A 19,139-nucleotide genomic window follows, 5' to 3' on the forward strand; every position below is an offset into this window, starting at 1 on the left:
CTTCAGTTTTAAAAAAAAATAGCTTCATGATGAATGGATTCTTTTGTTTTTCATTTTCACTGTTCACCTCTGACTTTCACTGTTGCAACCTAAATTAAACAGGCAATTCTTATACCTTCTCTCCAGGGGCAGGGAAGCTGTTCAGGAGACAAAGCAAGAATGATAGCGTGTCTCTCCCTGATGACGATGCCTCACTAACATCAGGGGATGTGGCCAACCAGCCTCAGCAGCAGCGGCAGAAATCCTTCTCCGAGCGCAGCTGCAGCTTCAGCGCTGAAACCCGGGCGGGGATGCTCCTGGAGAAAGGCGTGGACCACATGGCCAGCCAGATGGGCGCAGACGCTCGAATCCTGGCAGCGCTCTCTGCAGGCCAAAGCCCGCCGCCCAGCAGTGTGTCCAAAGCACTTTTTAAAGATCTGGAAGAAGAGCCCGAAGACGATCAGGGCTTGATACTTGGGAAGCTGTCGAGGGAGGAGGAGGAGGAGAAGGAAGAGGCAGTAGCAGCAGAAAAAGGGAAGGGAGATGATAAGGAGGCAGAGGGGAGTGCGGAAAAAACGGAGGAACAAGAGAGGAAGGACCCTGAAGCAAACGAGGATGATTCCGCAGCGCGAGGGGCCGCTCTGGAGAGGGCCGACGTGGAGGCGGGCGCCGACCCGCTTTCCCTCCTGGTGACGGAGAGCGAGGAGTCGGCCTCCGTCAACAGCCAGGAGCCGCCACGCGCCGCCGTGCCCGCCGTGGTGTCCCGCAACTTGGCCGAGGAGATCGAGATGTACATGAGCCTGCGGAGCCCTCTGGGCGCCAAGTCCTCCAGCATGGAGCTCCAGCAGGCGCAGGCGGATTCCACCGACGCCCCGCAGCCCAAACAGACTCTGGAGCGCAGATCCAGCCTCCCCGTGGCTCCGGTTAAAACTCCCACCGGCTCGGCGGGCGACACGCCCAAACGCAGCCCCAGCACCGTCACCCGCTCCAAGACGTTTACTGCAAAGATGAAAACGCCCGCCAGCACCACGGCCAGCCCGGGCCCCAGGTCGGCCTCGCTGACGGCGCTGGTCAAGTCCTCACAGGGAGGGTCTCTGGGCTCGGTTATAAACTCCATTTCGGGCATCAAGATGGACACTCTGCTGTCAGGACCTAAAATCGATGTGCTGAAGTCCAGCATGAAGCAGGCGGCAAATGTAGCCAGCAAAGTGTGGGGGGCAGTGGCGTCGGCTTACTCCTACTCAGATGATGAGGCGAGTGTCCTTCAAGGAGAATTCCACATATTTAAGACATGTTTTCTCAGCAGTTGATTATTTTCCTGAATAGGCTCAGTTATTCAAATGTTATGTAATGTTTCCCTGACACAGGACTTCATTCTTGGTGTATTTGAGGTGTTTTTTATCTTATTCAAACTGAAAACAAGTCACTTTCTCCTGCAGGATGAACAAGCTCAGGGCGGCGGCGGCTTCCCAACACGTCTGGATGAAAACATGTTCGCTACGCATGACGTGGACGAGAGTCCCGAAAGAGGCGGCATCCCCGGCTTGGTGGCCAACGGTTTGAACCAGAGCTGCACCAGCCTGGGCAGCAGCAGCGGCAGCAGCGACACAGGCCGAGGGACCCACCAGACACGTAAGCACCGGCACCGCATCCGCACACACTGGAGCGGCAGAGACGAGCCCAACGCGGCGCTCTCTGACCGAGGAGTGGGATGTCCCGTCAAAGTCTGATTTTTTTGTCGCTGTCTGTAGATCCAACTCCAGGACGAGGGGGCAGAGGTCCGGACTCTGAGCAAGGCTCCTCGCATCACGCCTCCTCTTCAAGCATCTACCAGAACTGCGCACTAGAGGTCAGACATTGCACACATAACCAATCGCTGAGGCGCTGTTTGAGTTTGTACTCACAACATGTAGTAGGTCTAACTGAGGTCCTGTTTCCCCACTGACAGGTGCTGATGTCCAGTTGCTCCCAGTGCCGCTCCTGTGAAGCTCTGGTGTACGATGAGGAGATCATGGCAGGGTGGACGGCCGACGACTCCAATCTAAATACCAACTGTCCCTTCTGCCGCACAGCCTTCCTTCCATTGTTGCACGTTGAGTTTCATGACTTACGCACAATGACTGGGTAAGGATATGTTGTCTATAGTGTTAAATGCAAGATTTGTGTCCTGAATTGATGTTAAGACGTAATTCTCGCTGGAGAAAATGTTTTTAATAAATACAAATTAACTTTATTTTGTATTTTTTTACATTCTCATTTTCAGGTTCTACATGAACCCCAGTGCCTCAGGAGACAGCATCCACAGCACCAGTACCCACCCCACAGCCAGCAGCGCAGCAGACATCAAGACACCGGACCTCATCTCTTTCCCTGAAGAGGAACCGAGGGAGACGGCAGATAATCGCCCCGGAGCCCATAAAAGGTACATCTTCATGTGAACCACTGGCATGCATTAGTTACACTTGGATTAACCCTGCAGGGATCTGTATTCAAAAATTGTAATCGCCAGATTCCTCCAGCGGTACCTTTTCCTGACCCCTCTTTTGCCCTTTTTGTGTTTCCAGTCTGGTTCCGGAGCCGGTGCAGTCGGACCCTCTGGGTCTACTGGAGCACCACGGAGCGGGGAAGCAGCAGAAATGCAGCGGGACGTCACTGACGCGCAGCAACAGTGTTGGGGGGCCACTGCAGAGCCTGGACTACTCCCAGAGACCCGGACATGGAGTCTCCACAACCAGCCTGCCCTGCAGCCTGCAAGAGGTGCAGGTCAGTGTCGCATACAAACACAAACAAGCCCTGTTGCTTTAAAGAGGAACTATGCAGGGTTTGTATTTTAACTATGCTACATTTCTACCTTAATTAAACAGCTTTGGAGTAATGTGTTAAATAAATGGCTTAACTTGTTACGAGGGAGGGGCGGTGCGTGGCGCAGTGGGTGGAGTGGCCGTCCCATGTAGAGGCTGCGGTCCTCGCCGCGGGCGTCCCCGGTTCGGGTCCCGCGTCGGGCGGGCCTTTCCTGCGTGTCATTCCCCCTCTCTCTGCCTCCCCATTTCCTGTCTATCTCTACTGTCATCACTATCAAATAAAGGCAAAAAGCCGAAAAATATATACTTTAAAAAAAACTTGTTACGAGGGAGAATGGAGGCTCTCTGCCTTCCATGTGTGTGTCACTTACTGCGTCTCTTGGCTGAAAACCAACCTTGCAAGATCAGTGCCGCTACCCAGCTCTCTGCGCACCATGACACAAACACGCCCCATTAGCCGCAATCTCTTGTTTATGACAAATTAAATTACACAAATATACGCACATCATAACATCTTATGATATATAATGTTATGTACTGCTCTATTGATTGATTTCTCGCTGGCTTCGTTGTAAACAAATGCACATGGCCGAGAGGAGGGTTAGCAAAACAACGGAAAAGCGACCGGACTTACATAGTTCCTCTTTAATTTATTGCAAGGAAGTGCACTGTCTGTGATACAGTGAATTGAAAGTGTGTGTGATTGTCAGGATGGCATGGGAACCAAAAGGCCGAACCCCAGGCCTGTGTCTGTCCCGTACCTCAGCCCTCTGGTGCTGCGCAAGGAGCTGGAGACTCTGCTGGAGAATGAGGGCGATCAGGTACCCACACTATACAAATATTTAGACAGACTACTTTATCACTGTATAGGTCTCCACATATGATCTGGACTGATATGTTTCCCTTTAAATCCAACTTCTCTTTGTCCATCCAGGTGATCTACACCCACAAGTTCCTCAGCCAGCACCCCATCATCTTCTGGAACCTGGTGTGGTATTTCCGTCGCCTTGACCTGCCCACTCACCTACCTGGTCTCATTCTGACCTCTGAACACTGCAACAATGGAGTACAGGTTGGAGACTTAATATGTCATCTATCGTCACTGTTTCTTTCTCTTTCAGTATGACTTCTCTCTTTCTTTCACATTTGTTACGGTCATACAGGTCTGAGTGCTTAAACATACCATCTACACAATGTCTTTTCAGTTAAATATGATCTGTCGTAATATAACTGCGAGGTTTATCTTCACAGCTGCCGCTTACATCACTGTCCCAAGACAGTAAGCAGGTCTACGTGCAGCTCCTGTGGGACAACATCAACCTGCACCAGGATCATGGAGAACCCCTCTACCTGCTGTGGAGAACTTTGTGTGAGTATGAACACAGAAACACATGAGGTCAAAGTGTCCGCCCAAATGTTAGTCATGCCACCTGACTCCCCCTAACAGCATTAACATTATATGGTATAATGGATTGTACCGTGATAATATATTTACTAGATCTAAAACTACCACTAGAGGGCAGCAAAGTCAACAATTTAAAATTCTACACTTGGTGGCTTTAGTGTACGTGGTTCAAGGGAAATAAAGTTGAGTAACCTTATTCATGAATTCAAAAATAATCAATGATGATAATAATTTATATCAGTGTTTATGGATATTTGCAACCATGCAACACATTGTTATGATGTTTTACTCAGCTATTTAGAGTGTTTATGATTTTTTATTTTTACAAAGACACAGCAGTCTACACGAAGTCCAAGACTTTTTTCACTGTGGTCCACGATGTTAAAACTGATTCAATGCATTAACAAGTACTGAGAGGTCTCACACCTGTATATCAAACACAATGTGTATCATGAGCAATAAAATGGACAGTAGAAACTGATCATACACACATGAAAAAGACTTACTTATCCCCATAAACTACAAACTGGTTGTTATTTATGTTTTAATATACACTGGTAAGTTTCATGCAGCAAATAATCTAAAGGTTATTTGAAGATCAGCAGGCACAAGTTTGCAACAGTGGCTCCAGTCTAATGAGTACGTGTTCATCCAACCCTACAGAAACGGTCCTCAAGACAATGAGGGGCTCTGTTGTAAAACTTAGTCTGAACCACACTTAGTTGTAGTCATTTGGCTCTGTCCTGTAAAGGTAACCATCCAAACTGTTGGAATAGCCATTTGCCGTTTGTGTGCTCGAGTTCACATCCAACACAACTAATTTGTTGTGAGAGGAATAAAAATGTTCCCTTGAGTGTTTTCCCCAGACCCTTTAAGCAACCCAAAACAGCAGATTTACCAGCAATCTTACATTTTCTTTGCCAATGAAATCCTTTTCTTGCCAAAAACCTGATTCTTTTCTTCACCTTCCTCCAAGTCCGTCCACCCAAAGTACAATGTAAGAACAAACAACCTGAATAGCAAAATGTTTGGCAGCACAAATCTGACCACCTAAGACCAGACTGGTCAAAAGCAGTTAACTTGACTGAGGGTTTGATCCAAATAAAATAACTTGCATTCCAGTTGTATGGCTAGAAGAGGTCAGTACTGAGGCTGATTGCTTAAAGGATGGTTGTGTGTGTCCTTTCCCAGGGGAGAAGAAGGGGACACTGGCTCCGACAGACCACCAGGAGATTCGTACCCTCCTCAACACCATTGTTCGCAACATTCAGACCAACGACGTCTACGGACCAATCAACCTGTTGATCCGAGAGATAAAACGGCGCCCGGAGGGGGTGAAACGGCAAAGGTCAGTTCTTCCTTCACCTTCACCTACATCTGGGTTCAAAATATTCCTTCAATATTTTTTACAAGTTTATACTCATCTGTGTCTTCTGTGCTCTTACTGTTTCTCAGAAGTATCTATAGAGAAATACTGTTTCTGTCACTGGTGGCCTTGGGACGGGAGAACATCGATGTCGGTGAGTGAAATGTGTCACACTGTGAAAACCCGCTGCACCGTACAGCTCCAGAGTCTGAAGGTTGTGAAAAAGACTGAACTGTTCCCAAACTGTATCTTGACCTGAATCTCCGCCCCCTCTCTGTTTTCCTGCAGAGGCCTTCGACAGGGAGTACCGCCTGGCGTACGACGAACTGAGCGCAGAGCAGCTCAAGTCCTTGCACCGCATCGATCGGCCGCCCACCCCCAGCATCCAGTGGTGCCTTAAATGCTTCGGAGCCCCTGTCATCTGATGACCCCGAGACCTGCGGCGATGAAAGAAAAGTCTGGCTGGTCACGTGTAACAGGAAGGGGCGGGGAAGGATCGGTTGCGCGGCCCGGGGTGCGAGCGAAACATTTTGTAATTGAACGCCTCCAATCGTCCAAACATGGTACTACTTCCTACCCCCCCCCCCTTGTTCTGGAAGATGTCCATTGTGTGCTTTTCTTTTTTTTTTACGACCTTGTTAAGCTTTGATAGGTTTTCCTAGCAGCTGCCAACAAGTGGGGCTGTTTCTGTGAACTGCTTGGAGGGTAGCAGTGAATCTTTTGGGATGAGTTGTGATGTGTTTCTCTACAGATGGTGTATAGAATGATAAATCATTGTACAGAATGTATTGACTGACCCTGTGGTGAAGACATATCTGCTCTGTGTGTGTGTGTGTCTGTGTGTGTGTGTCTGTGTGTGATCACGTTGCCGGTTCCCAGTCTCGTAGCCTTTTCCCCGCTTTGTTTAGATCTGTCTTAAGTGTTCCCAGATTAGATCAGTGAGTTGTTGAGACCGTGTACAGACCCCAACTGTTCCTTGTGCACTTTCTAGGAGAAAAAAACAAAACAGGAACTCAAAGCCCACCTGTCTTTTGTACATATTTTTTACATGAGGTAAATCTGAAGCCTGAGTAGCAGATTCTTTTTTGGGGGGGGTCAACAAGTCTTGATGCCTTGACTGTTTTGTGTGATCCGAGTCTTATTGAATGTTTGGTTGTACATGTACAGGTTCAGAGTGAGAGGCTCTCTGTCTGTGTAAATATCTGCAGGTGACAGACATGTAAATGGGAGAAGACTGTCAACGACAATCACTAATTATAATCACTAAAACTGATTCATAACATTCCACATTCCCTGCAATCAAAACAGGTCTTAAAGAATATTGATCTCCGCAATAACACTCGACAACACGTGATTCAAATCTGCTATTTGGAAGGAGAGGGAGAGAGAGAAAAAAAAGAAGAAATCCATCAGTTCTAAGAGAGAAGGTGTGCCACACTACTGATTCCCACTCATCAAAATAAGACACGTTCTCTTGCAGGGAAACAGCAGCTCGGTGCAGTGCCTCTGTCACAGTGATCAGTCCAGCATGTGTTTTTAATATCTGCATTTTTTTAACAGTAGCTCACTGTACTTGTTCAGCTAATACGCCTTATTCTTATAAATTAGACATGTATTTGGGCAGTCCTTTACTCTAGCATAGAATATACCAGTAAGGTGTTTTAAATTGGGAATATTATTTGCTGACAAGATGGCTTTTATGGTTTACATACAGTAGCTTTGAATAATAGTGGTAGCATTTTGGGCTTTATACTGCAAAGGGCTTTCTGTACAGCTGATACTGCGTTGAGAAAGATTGACTTGACATTCCACTAAAAAATGAAACGGGAAGAGAAATAGCAAAGAGTTGAGATGGACTGTTGGGAAACGGTTGGAGATGGTCCTGCTGTAGACTTGGGAGAGTGACGCTGACTTGTACAGATGTTGTAAAATATTCAGTTTGCACTGCAATAGATTCAAACCTGACCTTAACCCGAGGTAAGGATGAGATGAGATGAGACCACCTGAGAAGATTAACAACATACAGTAGGGTTTTTTTCCCCCCAACAAAACAAAATGAAATTCTCAATTATTTATTTTTGTATTATTGACATTCGGATTGCAGACAGTGTAGTAACTTGGCATTTTTATGACTAACAACCCCTCTTTCCCTTTCAAATCTGTCTTAAGGGTTGCCACCTTGTACTGACTTTGTAAATTTGACCTCCTTATGGCAGAGGATGTACAGAAGAGACTGTTCTTTAACAATTAGATTAAGTGATCTCTTACCGTCCTGTGGAAAGGAATTGAATGTCTACACGTTAAGTGCGCTGCAATAAATGAATTTGTGAAATGATTGAAAACGAAATGTGTCTATTGTTTTGTCTCTGATGATGGAGCTTGTCTTTTTTTTAATTTACTTTTTATATTTTCTGGTCAGCAACAAATCCTCATGTTCTCCTTTAAAGCAGAAGTAAGCAATCCGGTCGTTTTGGCTAACTTCTTGTCAGCCGATGGAGTTAGCAGTCCCCGCCCTCGTCCCTACGTCACCACATTCACGCGCATCCCTTGGCTGCACACACACAGAGGACCGCCCCTTTATGCCGTTCTCTCTCCTCATTGGATAAAGGTTGTAGGATACAAGGAAAGTTTTCTCCTCGGCTTACAGCAGAGCAGAGTGACTGACGGACCCGTGTTTCAGACCAAACACTCTATATAAGTGATTGCTTTCGGAAGATATAACTATTTAAGACTTATATTAACACAAATATTCTGCTTACTTCTGCTTTAACTGTATGTTCTACATCTTATTCACCCTGTCTTCCATCTCCTATATTTTTGTTTTTGCATTTTTAACAATGTAGGTATAGCATTTACTGAACACATTCATTGAATTCAAGTAACATTAAAATGTTTTAATAACATTTATTCAATTGTGCAATTAAATACATACGCTTTGTGGAAGGATGTGTGTTTTTTTTTTTAGAGAAGACCCAAAGGACAGTGATGTGAAAGCTGATGTATCCTTCCGCCAGTCAACTTAGTTCTCGTTGAACCCCCATGGCGAGGTTTCATCAGGCGCACGGATACGTTAATTAAATGTGCGGCCTCAGGTGCGCGTGGCAACTTGGACACAGCAGAGCTCGAGGAGGCGGAGGAGGGAACAGGGAAGGAAGAAGGAGACAAGATGCCGGTGAGACGGACGAGAAATGCGGGGAATGCTGAGCAGCAGAGCCGGGAGATGCGACTGAGCAAACTGACTCTGTTCATCCAGCAGTTTGAGAAAGAAGGTTTGAGAGCTCCAGGCGGACATTATTATCATGTCAGGGTGGACCACTCACACTGACCCAGTGAGACCACTCTCACCTGTCTGTCCTAAACCCGGCGTTTGTTTTTACTTGTAGCTCAGGAGCGCATGAGCGACCTGGCAGCTAAAATGGAGACCATGGCGGCCACAGTGGACAAGATCAACAGAGTGGAGATGATGAAGAGGCCTTCTTCTCTTCAAAACACACTCATAGGAGACTTGATAAGTGGTGGGGATTTTTTATTTATTTTTTTTCCATTCTTGACTTTACCTGCCTAAAGTTATTAATTCTGAATAATATTTTTCATTTCTCTCTGACTCACTCACACACATTAGAGGAGGAAGTCTCAGCAAGTGAGGTGTCAATTGCCATGAAGGTGAGCTGAGTGAACAGTTTATGTCCCACCTGCTGCTTCCCATGTGTGTTTGTTATTGTAATGATCTGTACAACAGGTATAATTGTCATATCTTGCAGAATGAGTCCCCTGAGATGCAGCCGCCCCTCAGAAGAGCACCCAGAAGAAGACGTGAGTCACTTCATTTGAAACATCCTGCTCAGCATGTTTAAAGTAGTCTTGTTTAAAGTAATCATCTGCTCTTCTTTATTTTGTAGTCAACTCCACACCAGATCAGTCTACCCCAGTCCAGAGGACATTATCCAAGACCTCAAAGGTAAGGGGATGGAGGAGAGATATAGGTGTGCTGTGACTGATGTAACACACACAGGAGTTACAAGCAGCAGAATGGGTGCACAATGTTTTAATTTCACTTAAGGTTGCAAAATTCTGGGAATTTCCATGGGAATTAACGGGAATATATGGGATTTAACGGGAATAAGTCAGACATTTTACCATTTGATTGGGTGGGGGAGGGGGGTGATTAATATTTTACTCAACATTCATCTTTTCGTTGTTCATAATTAAAACTTGATAAAGTTCTCCTCACAAATAAATCTGTTGAAATGTCATGTTTTTAAATTGTATAATTTTGCCTGGATGTCTGCTTATGATAAAACAAAATATTTACATTTATGTTTGGATATGATATAGTTTGTTTAAATTACCCCCAATTTCCAGTTAATTCCCATAAATTCTCAATATGTATGGAAAGTTTCTGGAAATTTACCAGAACTTTACTGGACATTTTCCACCCCTTTGCAACCCTAATTTCACTTCTTGAAAGATTCAACTACTTAGAGCATTACCCAGTCTTGGTTCTCTATAAGTGCAGTATCCACAAGTCATGCATGATTACATCATCATGAATGGATGTTTATTCTTATGTATTTTTAGGGAGGAAATGGGACAAAGAAGACCAGAATCTTAGCTGGTAGTAACAGCACTGGGAATCTCAGGTAACACTGGAGTGTGTTGTGTATTTATTTAGTGTGTTGATGACTACATGTATGTGTATCTCGGCCTGCTTTGATGATGCTGTTGATTTCCCACAGGGGATCCACAGTCACTGGCAAAAAAACTTCAAGTCGAGCGACCAAGACCAACGACCACACTGTACCGACCAAACCAAAACTCAGGTTTAGGTTTTTTTTATTTCACCTGTTGATATTTGTTTATTTGGATACTAAGGAGAGTTTGTTAATAATCAGGAACTGACCTGTTCCTGTTGTGTTGCCCAGGTCTGTGGTCTCTACTGGTGATCTGCACTGTTCGATGGCCGGCTCTGCTGCACACGTCACTGTGACCACGGCACACGGCCAGGTAGTTTACTGTAACTGTAGTTTCCCCACTGTCATGAGTCATGATCTAAAGTGTTAATACTGAGTCACTGCATTGTCATCAGGTTCTACATGTGGTTCTCCTTCCAGACTGTCAGCTTTTCAGAAGAGACCAAGGATGAAGTCAACCTGGACTTGCTGGACGACGTGGCGTGGTGTCAGATTCAGAAGCTGACGGTACAGTGCTCAGTTTTTTTTTTTATTTTTAAGTTCATTATCAGAGGAAAGGATTTGACATTTAAGCCTTTAGAAACATACTATATTATTTGAAGTGTACCCATATAAGGACTGGTAATGGTTTTCTGACAACTGGATTTTGGACTTTCAGAATTTGATGGAGTATCTGTCCAAGCGAGGTCCCTGCCAGCGATGACCGAAGGAGCCTGACCATCACTGTGACTGGGATCTCATTTTAAAAATATATATATGGAATTGTTTTATAGAAGTTTGGTTTAATACTAAAGATTGGATCCAATAATAAGTAACAGTTGCTTTGTTTGTGTTTAAGAATTTTAAAAAATACATAATAATAAAGCTTATTAGTGTTATGAGCGACTGTAGAAAGTGTTTGTCTGTAAAATGTCAAGTCAAAGAGCAATAGTTAAAATAATCCAGGATAACCAACTGTTCTTAAATCATTAAATTAATCTAATATCACTGTTGAAATGACAGTAATGAAAACAATTTAAGAGCTTTTACTTGATAAAAGTAAATAGATTTTAACAATCTAATTTTATGTGAATCATAAGCTTTTTATGTGAAGAAAAAGTAGTAAACACAAATGACTGGTTCCAGCAATGTTTATGTAGAAATGAACACAAAGATTGCGTTTTTGACAGATTGGCTTTTAAATGTTTGTTATAAAATTTCTGCACAGAATTGTCAAATCCGACAAGTGAGCTGATTAAAGTACAAATTAAACTTAAAAAAGTACAAAATGCGTGCGTTGTGTTGGACACAGAACTACAGCATCATAATGTGTTCAGCATCTTAAACATCAGAAAGTTAAATATTTGCCAGTGACAATTTAAAAAGCGTGAGGCTGTGTTGGTGTCACTGCTCCTTCTGGAAGGGTAGTGACTCCATCTCCACCTCCATGGGCTCCTCCTCCCTGTGTAGCTGGGTGGAGGCCGAGCTGGAGGGGGTCGAAGGCGTGCCGCTGGAGGGGGCCGGTGTGCGATTCGTCTCGGGAGATATTCTGGGATAGAAGGGTCCGACCAGCCAGTTGAGGGGCGTGTTGTTGACCAGGTAGTCCATGACGTTGTCGAGAGAATCCTTCATCTTCCCCAGCTGTGCCTTGCTGTTGGTCAGCATGCTGTCCGGCAGGTCTCCCAGCACCTTGGCCGTGCTGAAGTTGGTGTAGACCTGTGTGGCGGAGCGGCTGAGGGAGAGCGCCTCCTGCTGGATGTTGTTGGGGAGGCCCTGCAGGCTGGAGACCAGGACCAGGCATGTGGTTTGGAGCTGCTGGGTGAGGGAACGTGCCAGGGCCAGGGTGCGAGACTCGATCGCCTGAGTGGACGTGATTGACAGATTTAAGTAACCTGAGATGACATTTATCTATCAACCCTAGAAAACACAGTATTCACACCACATGTTCAGATCAAACAGACCGGGATTGCCGGCCCGTCCTTGACACACTTGGGTCTGTTATCTCACAGCATATTTGTGTTTTCCACCTCCTCACCTCTGCCTCGTGACCGTTCTCCTGGTTTGGCCCGTTGGACTTCCACACTGCCAAAGAGCTCAGCTTGTCGTTCACCATCTGGTTGGCCCCGCCAATGTTCCTCCTGCCGTACTCAATCTGGAAAAACAAACACTTCAAATGAGGTTTGGACGGGAAAAACGATCAGGACATTTTCTTCATCATGAGGCGAAGTTGTGTAAATTGCCACTGATGCTGTTAAAGAAAAACAAGACTCACTAAATCAACAGTATTGTTGAGCTCAGAGATGAACTCCATGCTGCGCTGCCTGCCGTCGCGGATTCTGGTCACAGCCCCGGTGTAGGCCCGCTGCCTCAGCCTGGTGGAGAGGGAGCCCAGTCGGACGTAGTAGCTCTGCTCCCTCTTATCAAAGCCTCTCACAGTTTTGGCTTCCAGCTCTGTCACAAGAGAAGAAAACATAACAAAGAGGAAATCAGTGATCATGAGAATCCATGGTGATCGCAACACAGTTAAGATACGACTGCTAGAAGTGTAGAGAATCTTGCTGCAGATCTCTAAGATGTTGGTGTTCTGCATGTTAAAGTAGCCGGAAGCTTTAAAAAAACATAAAGAATGTAGTTGTACTACTTAGACATCAGTTTAACATAGCGTTGTTTGTTTATATAACATTGAGTATGTATGCACTTCATCTCCTCCTTTTTCAATGTTTTCAATTTGTTAGCCTTTGAAATCTAAATTGCTTGTAATTATTGAAAGGGGTGGAACTCTTTGTACAAGCCCCTTCGGCTTTGTTCCTTCCTTGCACCATTGAGTTTAAATGTATGCTAAATAATAAAAACCTTTAAAAACAAAACCTAATAGTGTGCAAGATTATTTGCCATAAGCTTCTGCAACTACCACAGCTCACTGGACAGCAACTCCTTTTAATGGTGTAGGAAAAAGAAAACAGCACTGATGCATGTTTAGATTCTCAGAGGGACATAATCCAATAAGCCCTTTAAATCCATCATTAACACAGTCCAGCTGCCTCTGACCTTTGATACAGCTTGTTACACATAAACAAGTTTAATCTCTCCACACTCTTGTTTTGTATATTCTTTCTTTAAACATCATTAAAGTGTGTTTTTGTTAAACGGCAGCCCAGGGTTCGGTGGCAGTTGCAAGATATTTAGAGGATGGGAAAGAAATTACGCAATGTAGATTTTTATATTGGAACATTTGAGCTCCAAGACCTTTAATCACATGTAGATGAATGTGTTTTAATGGCTTAACTACTCACCCAGCTCGTCCTCAGTCAGAGGCAGGTACTGCTCCACCAGGTTCTCGGACGTACTGAGGGCCGTGTCCACTCCACTGCTGACCAGCTGGCCCACTCTGCTCTCCAGCACCGTGCTGACGCTCCCGCTGACCACGGCCTTGGTCTTCTCCACCCCATCCTGCACCGCGCCCCGGGTCTTCTCCACCACGCTGGTCAGAGTGCCCGACACCGTGTCCTTGGCACTGGACACCGTGCCTGTTACCACATCTTTGGCCGAGCTGACCGCATCCTTAGCGCTGGAAACAATCTGGGTGGGTTGGGGAAAGAAACATGGACTAATAAATGGTAATGTCTTCAACACGATTGCAACAAAGGATGAGGAGACAGCAGTTTAGAAAGACGGGACACAGGTCACGGCTGCACACTCAGGAGATTGGCCAACCGACTGTGAAAGAGGATGATTGTGCAATTTAACTTGGTCATACAGTAAGTTGGTACATACCTGCTCAGAGGGCTGGTGCAGAATCGGCAAGGTTTTCTCAATCTTATCCAAACCTTTACAGGCCAGGTCATTGGCAATGGCAACTGAAGATAACCAAAAAATAAAGCAAATAATAATAAAGACAATGGTTTTATAGGAGAATGTACATCTTCAGTGTTCTATGTGTCATTATAGACTGATTATGAGTAATCTGGGTAACTGGGTGAAAGATCACAATGAGTAAGAGCCATTATCCTTCCCTGAACTTCCTCTTTTAACTCTGCCTGTGTGACTCAGACAGTCAGCACATAGCCTACTATCCTTATAGTTTCACTTCTCCTTTGGTTTTGTTTTGACATCCTACACAATTTGAGGCCACGTCTACACATGGATGATGACAACAAGTCGACACTAAACATTTCTTACTCTGAGGCTCCAGTTTGTCCATGATGGGGGAGGCGGTGGTGAGGGCCACGGAGGTGATGGTGCGGACCCCCTGCTCGGCCGCCTCGCACACGGTCCTGATGTAAGGGTGGGTGTCCTTGGTGTTGGTGTACACGCTGGACACCAGGCCGTAGGTGGAGGACACCAGAGGGAGGCTGGTCACCCTCTCTACCACATTCTGTGAAGGAAACACAAACATAACAGTTCAGTATTTCAACTCATAGTTCAACTGAGCTACTCTGTGATTGAATTATCTCCAAATTCATGCTTATAAAATGGTAATAAAACAGGACGTTGGTAGATTATCCTGAGACAGGGCCGTTGTATAGGGGAGAAAGGTGATGATAATTCTAGGGGCCCAGTGCCCAGTAGGGCCCACAAAAAACCCCAGTAGTCTAATCTTTGTATGACTGATTTATTCTGCATAAGACTCTCACTAATACTCATAGTTAATGCTGCATTAGCATCAAAACAAAGTAGGCTAAATAAAAAATGATAATACGTACGTAGTCTAAGAAAAAAAAAAGGAAAAGTTAAGGGGCAGGGGCCCACTTTAGTATTCTTTAAGGGGGCCCAGAATTCCTAGCAACGGCCCTGTCCTGAGTTCTATTATATACATTCATGTTTTCTTTAAGAATTGTGTCAGGCAGCTCAATAACATGTGTAAGTTGAAGTAAACAGAGGGCAAAGTCTTTCTAACAGTCTCACCTGATTGGAGATAACGTCAGCTGCTGCCATGTCTGCTGGAAACAAGTCTGAGGAGAGGACACACAACTTGTAAAATGTCTTTTCCACATAAAAATCAATATCCTATATTTACTTCCGTGTTACAGTTGGGTTGTTCTGATAGATAGATACATAATAATAATAATAAAAAACTTACACTTTAATAAAATTTAACGAAACTTTCGCTGTGAAGCTGGATAAAAAGTAACATGACACAGCTACAAGTAGAAACTCACCGAGTGATGTGTCTCTCCCAGATGTCAATGAGCTGTCTGATACCACAGCAGGGGCGGCAGCAGCTGTATTTATAGCGGTTAATTATCGCGAGATGTGGTGCCGGCGCTCTGACGTCAGCGAGCCAGTATTGTTTCCTGATTGTTTCTAGGGCAAAGGTAAAAGGAGTAAAAGTTTAGTCGGGGGGGAATTCCTCAGTAACCAGCGGTCACGTGCTCATGCGATGACATGTTACAGCAGTCTGGTTCCTCTGCGTGTCAGAAGCCACAGACTGGTGTCGGCCATTGGAGGAAGACTTTCTACAACGTCTCCAGGAAGCCTGCTGGGTAAATCTGAAAAAAACCATAACACAAGTCTGAAAGTGTGAGTGTGCAAGTACACACAGCTCAAGTCAAACACTAGCAGAGGGGTCCCTACTCGACCCACTTCATAGCCTGCTATTCCAGAAGTAGTAGCACACACACACACACACATACACACACACACAGTCCAGTCCTACGTGCTATTTCAATTATAGCTACTGTTATTTTTGCTTACAGCCCTAAAGACCAACCATTGCTCCTGCCCTGGAGAATTACCTGGCCCCAGGTTAGTTGTCTGTAGTTACACCAATAAGAAAGAGCAGATAATGGTGCTGGGATCATCCCTCTGTTCCCCACTTTGTATGGGACCGGGGAAAGCTTGCTATGTGCCCCCGCTTTTCCCCCAAAGGGTCCTATGTTCCCTATCTTTCCCCAAAAGGACCTGGGGAACATGCAAGTTATACCTGGAAGTGGAGTTGTGAGTGACTTGGCATATTTTTTGCCTATTTTTGAGTGAGAAGTTGACTCTGAGTTGTGATTTTGAGTGAGAAGTGGAATTGTCCCATTGGTTGGGTTTAGGCAATGAAGCAGGGAGTTGGTTAAAGCAGAAGTAAGCGATCCGGTCGTTTTGGCTAACTTTCTGTTAGCCGATGGAGTTATCAGTCCCGCCCTCGTCCCTACGTCACCACATTCACGCGCATCCCTTGGCTGCACACACAGAGAGGACTGCCCCTTTATGCCGTTCTCTCTCCTCATTGGATAAAGGTTGTAGGATACAAGGAAAGTTTTCTCCTCGGCTTACAGCAGAGCAGAGTGACTGACAGACCTGTGTTTCAGACCAAACACTCTATATTTAAGACTTATATTAACACAAAAATCCCGCTTACTTCTGCTTTAAGTTTAGTAAAAAGACCAGGTAGAGGCTAGACAGGCCAGATAGATAGATAGAGTCCAGATAAGTAGCCTACATAACCCTAACCCTAACCCTAACCGGGGAACATAGGACGTTTTTTCAAAAACACTATGAGGAACATACTAGGTACGCTCCTATGGTGCCTCCAGGTGCTTATGGTAGTGCTATGAGTTCCCAAACAAAAGTGGACACACAGTGTGATTTTTTTTCGGAGGGTGCCCTGGAGTCAGTTTCCATCTTTGCAGGGTGGGGGATCCAGGCTCTGCCAGGACCTGTCGTCATTATTAGGCTAAGTGTCGCATTATAGCTCAAATAGACATAGGCTAGTTAACGTGGTTCCTAAATAGGGGGGTTGTTGTCGTTAGATAAGACAATGGAGATGGAGACAGTCCAGCAAACCAGGTCCCACCTGCTTTATTTATTTTTTGCCACAGATAAAGATAAAGCCATGTGAGCCATATCAGCTCTGTACATTAATTCAAGCATCCCTCCAGACCACACATAATCTGTTATAGGTTTTAAGCGGAAAAAGAGAACAAGTTGAAATAGACCATTATGTATGTTTTCCAGGATATCAGTGAACAACATACAAACATAACATTCATGAATTAAGCAGCTTTGACGCTCTATGCTACACAGTCATTTAGGCCACTAAGTTTCTATGTAACGGCAAACTACCGCCTCATAAATACAAACCTCCAGGGCTCCCACTGGCAGATATAGAGTCTGTGTTAACAGTCTGCGATGGTAATGTAATGCACAACAGTACATATAATGTGTCTTTAAAATGTCACAGCGTGGGTTTCCAGGCCCTTTTCCCAGCAGACATTGTGATTAGTCACAGTGAGACAAACACGCGTGTAACTAATAACATTATCAATGGCTCCATTCTATTCCAGTAATCAATGATGTGGTTTTGTAGTCTTGTGGTTTTGATCATCCACTGCAGTTGTTACCACACATGAATGTCTGTGGACAGCGTTGAACACAGAGGTCTGCCCGCTTCATTTTATGTCACTGTTAGCTCACTGGGAGGAAGCCAGCGTAGTGCTACTTCTGACAAAAGTGATGAGATTTTTAATTAAATTTTTTTTTTTGAATTAATACATGAACTCTGAGCAGAGTAACACCTCCTCTAATTCATTTCTGAACACTTGATTTAACGGCCTTAGTACCGTACGGTACGTCAGTGGTTTACCCACAGATCAACAGGTCTGTGTTTGCCAGTAGCTCATCAGAGCCAGATGTGTGGCCCTGTTTCTAATTTGAGACTTTCTCAGTGTTTTTTCTGTCAGCGCTCATTCCTCTTAAGAATTCTTGTATGTGTGTTATTATAAATGGAAATAAAGTGTTAATTCAGTTTCTCTGGAGGCCCGATGAGGAAACATGGGCTTAGTTCAGCTTCTACACTTGGCTTCCACACTGGGATCCTGGGTTCTGTAGATAAAACCCTTTCAGGGGCTCATTTATCAGTCCCCGCAGAACTCAAATAGACCCCATATGAAAATGTTGGCGGCTGTAAACCACAGGCCTCTTGTAGTTTTTCCAACTTGTTTCGATCTCAAACCGGTCTCTTTCAGCCGAGTGGAACGTCTGCGCTGTGTGTGTTGAAGAGGTGTCGTAGGGGCTTGAGGAGGTGTCGCGTGGTTTGAAGAGGTGTATGTCGGAGATTTTTTCCTGTCCTGTTTTTGTCCGGAATGTTTTTAATTTGCTGGTCCATAGACACATGCAGGTTTCCCTCAAATCTTCCCTAAAAACAGATTTTTCCTGCTGCAGCTCAAAGGAAGAAGAAACAAATTTGAACTGAGTAGTGAATGACTCACTTGATTTTGTTTATTACTTACCAGACTAAAATGAGACAAACTTTTAAGAAGTTTCCTTTTGCACTATGATTATATGTTGCTGACAGAAGCCTGTTTATGTGTTTGTGCAGCTTGAAGTAGCTTTGGGCTTTTGCCTTTAACCTGATAGTTGCAGTGAGAGAGACGGAGAGCAGTAAAGGGCCTCAGGTTGGATCACTTGGATGGTGCCATGTGGGGTCCCAGTGCTTTTAACTCACTTCAGCAATAACCCTTTATTTGACTCTTCCATCCCTGACCCTTCATGTGTCCGTCACTGCCGTTCTGCTCCCTTCGACTGTGGAAAATGATCCCAAGTCATCGTGACTCACATGTACGTGTTGACTTGTTTTTGTTCAGTCACAGAGGTCGTGTTTTTTTGTTTTCTGTTGCTTTGAAATAAGACAGCTGACACATGTATGATGTTGCTGTTTTTGCTTTTTGCATTAGCACTGAAACCCTCCTCCTCCTCCTTCTCCTCCTCTTCTCACTCCTGAACTCCAGTGAACTCCAAGGTCCCAACATTGTAGAATGCTGTGACCACATGTTCTGTGATCAGTTAAAAGGAGCACAAACAAACAGGAAGACACTCATATTGTACATGACCTCACTCTCATATTGAAATGGTGATGTCATTTGAGGATCAGTGTATTAACATCTGATGGTGAAAGGGCTGAGGAGGCTAAAACAGCAGATTACAAAACAGCT

At 44.8% G+C, this 19,139-nt stretch overlaps 3 protein-coding genes across 5 annotated transcripts in view; 2 read left to right on the top strand and 1 right to left on the bottom strand.

Annotated features, from left to right (window-relative positions):
- dennd4c (DENN/MADD domain containing 4C) overlaps positions 1 to 7,898 on the top strand; it is a 39,445-nt gene extending 31,547 nt beyond the window's left edge. For both annotated transcript variants that reach the window (XM_085806236.1, XM_085806237.1), the window contains 12 exons: positions 127 to 1,232; positions 1,419 to 1,611; positions 1,731 to 1,828; positions 1,928 to 2,103; positions 2,243 to 2,401; positions 2,544 to 2,742; positions 3,491 to 3,601; positions 3,715 to 3,852; positions 4,032 to 4,149; positions 5,377 to 5,533; positions 5,641 to 5,705; positions 5,840 to 7,898. In XM_085806236.1, coding sequence (XP_085662362.1) covers positions 127 to 1,232; positions 1,419 to 1,611; positions 1,731 to 1,828; positions 1,928 to 2,103; positions 2,243 to 2,401; positions 2,544 to 2,742; positions 3,491 to 3,601; positions 3,715 to 3,852; positions 4,032 to 4,149; positions 5,377 to 5,533; positions 5,641 to 5,705; positions 5,840 to 5,976 — 2,657 coding nt within the window. In that variant the 3' untranslated portion in view covers positions 5,977 to 7,898. The remainder of the gene's footprint in view (positions 1 to 126; positions 1,233 to 1,418; positions 1,612 to 1,730; positions 1,829 to 1,927; positions 2,104 to 2,242; positions 2,402 to 2,543; positions 2,743 to 3,490; positions 3,602 to 3,714; positions 3,853 to 4,031; positions 4,150 to 5,376; positions 5,534 to 5,640; positions 5,706 to 5,839) is intronic.
- Positions 7,899 to 8,638: 740 nt separating this feature from the next.
- cdca9 (cell division cycle associated 9) lies at positions 8,639 to 11,120 on the top strand. 2 transcript variants are annotated; one of them, XR_015038200.1, is made up of 10 exons: positions 8,639 to 8,820; positions 8,935 to 9,066; positions 9,174 to 9,214; positions 9,313 to 9,364; positions 9,451 to 9,509; positions 10,130 to 10,191; positions 10,288 to 10,371; positions 10,474 to 10,555; positions 10,638 to 10,749; positions 10,901 to 11,120. XR_015038200.1 is itself a non-coding variant. In XM_085806244.1 (10 exons), the coding sequence occupies exons 1-10, from the start codon at positions 8,718 to 8,720 to the stop codon at positions 10,943 to 10,945; spliced, it is 747 nt and encodes a 248-aa protein (XP_085662370.1). In that variant the 5' UTR covers positions 8,640 to 8,717; the 3' UTR covers positions 10,946 to 11,120. The 2 variants fall into 2 exon arrangements, 1 of the variants encoding a protein (XP_085662370.1); XM_085806244.1 differs by having other exon boundaries at positions 8,640 to 8,820; positions 10,663 to 10,749.
- Positions 11,121 to 11,356: 236 nt separating this feature from the next.
- plin2 (perilipin 2) lies at positions 11,357 to 15,422 on the bottom strand. The gene is made up of 8 exons (XM_085806243.1): positions 15,381 to 15,422; positions 15,127 to 15,173; positions 14,401 to 14,596; positions 13,996 to 14,078; positions 13,515 to 13,800; positions 12,494 to 12,672; positions 12,257 to 12,373; positions 11,357 to 12,081 (listed from the first exon to the last, which is right to left on the bottom strand). Exons 2-8 carry the CDS (start codon positions 15,154 to 15,156, stop codon positions 11,626 to 11,628), a joined length of 1,347 nt encoding a protein of 448 aa, XP_085662369.1. The 5' UTR covers positions 15,157 to 15,173; positions 15,381 to 15,422; the 3' UTR covers positions 11,357 to 11,625.
- Between the last annotated feature and the right edge of the window lie 3,717 nt (positions 15,423 to 19,139).

The sequence above is a fragment of the Trachurus japonicus genome, chromosome 18, assembly GCF_045865225.1.
Source record: "Trachurus japonicus isolate A0001 chromosome 18, Traja_1.0".
Taxonomy (NCBI): Eukaryota; Metazoa; Chordata; class Actinopteri; order Carangiformes; family Carangidae; genus Trachurus; species Trachurus japonicus.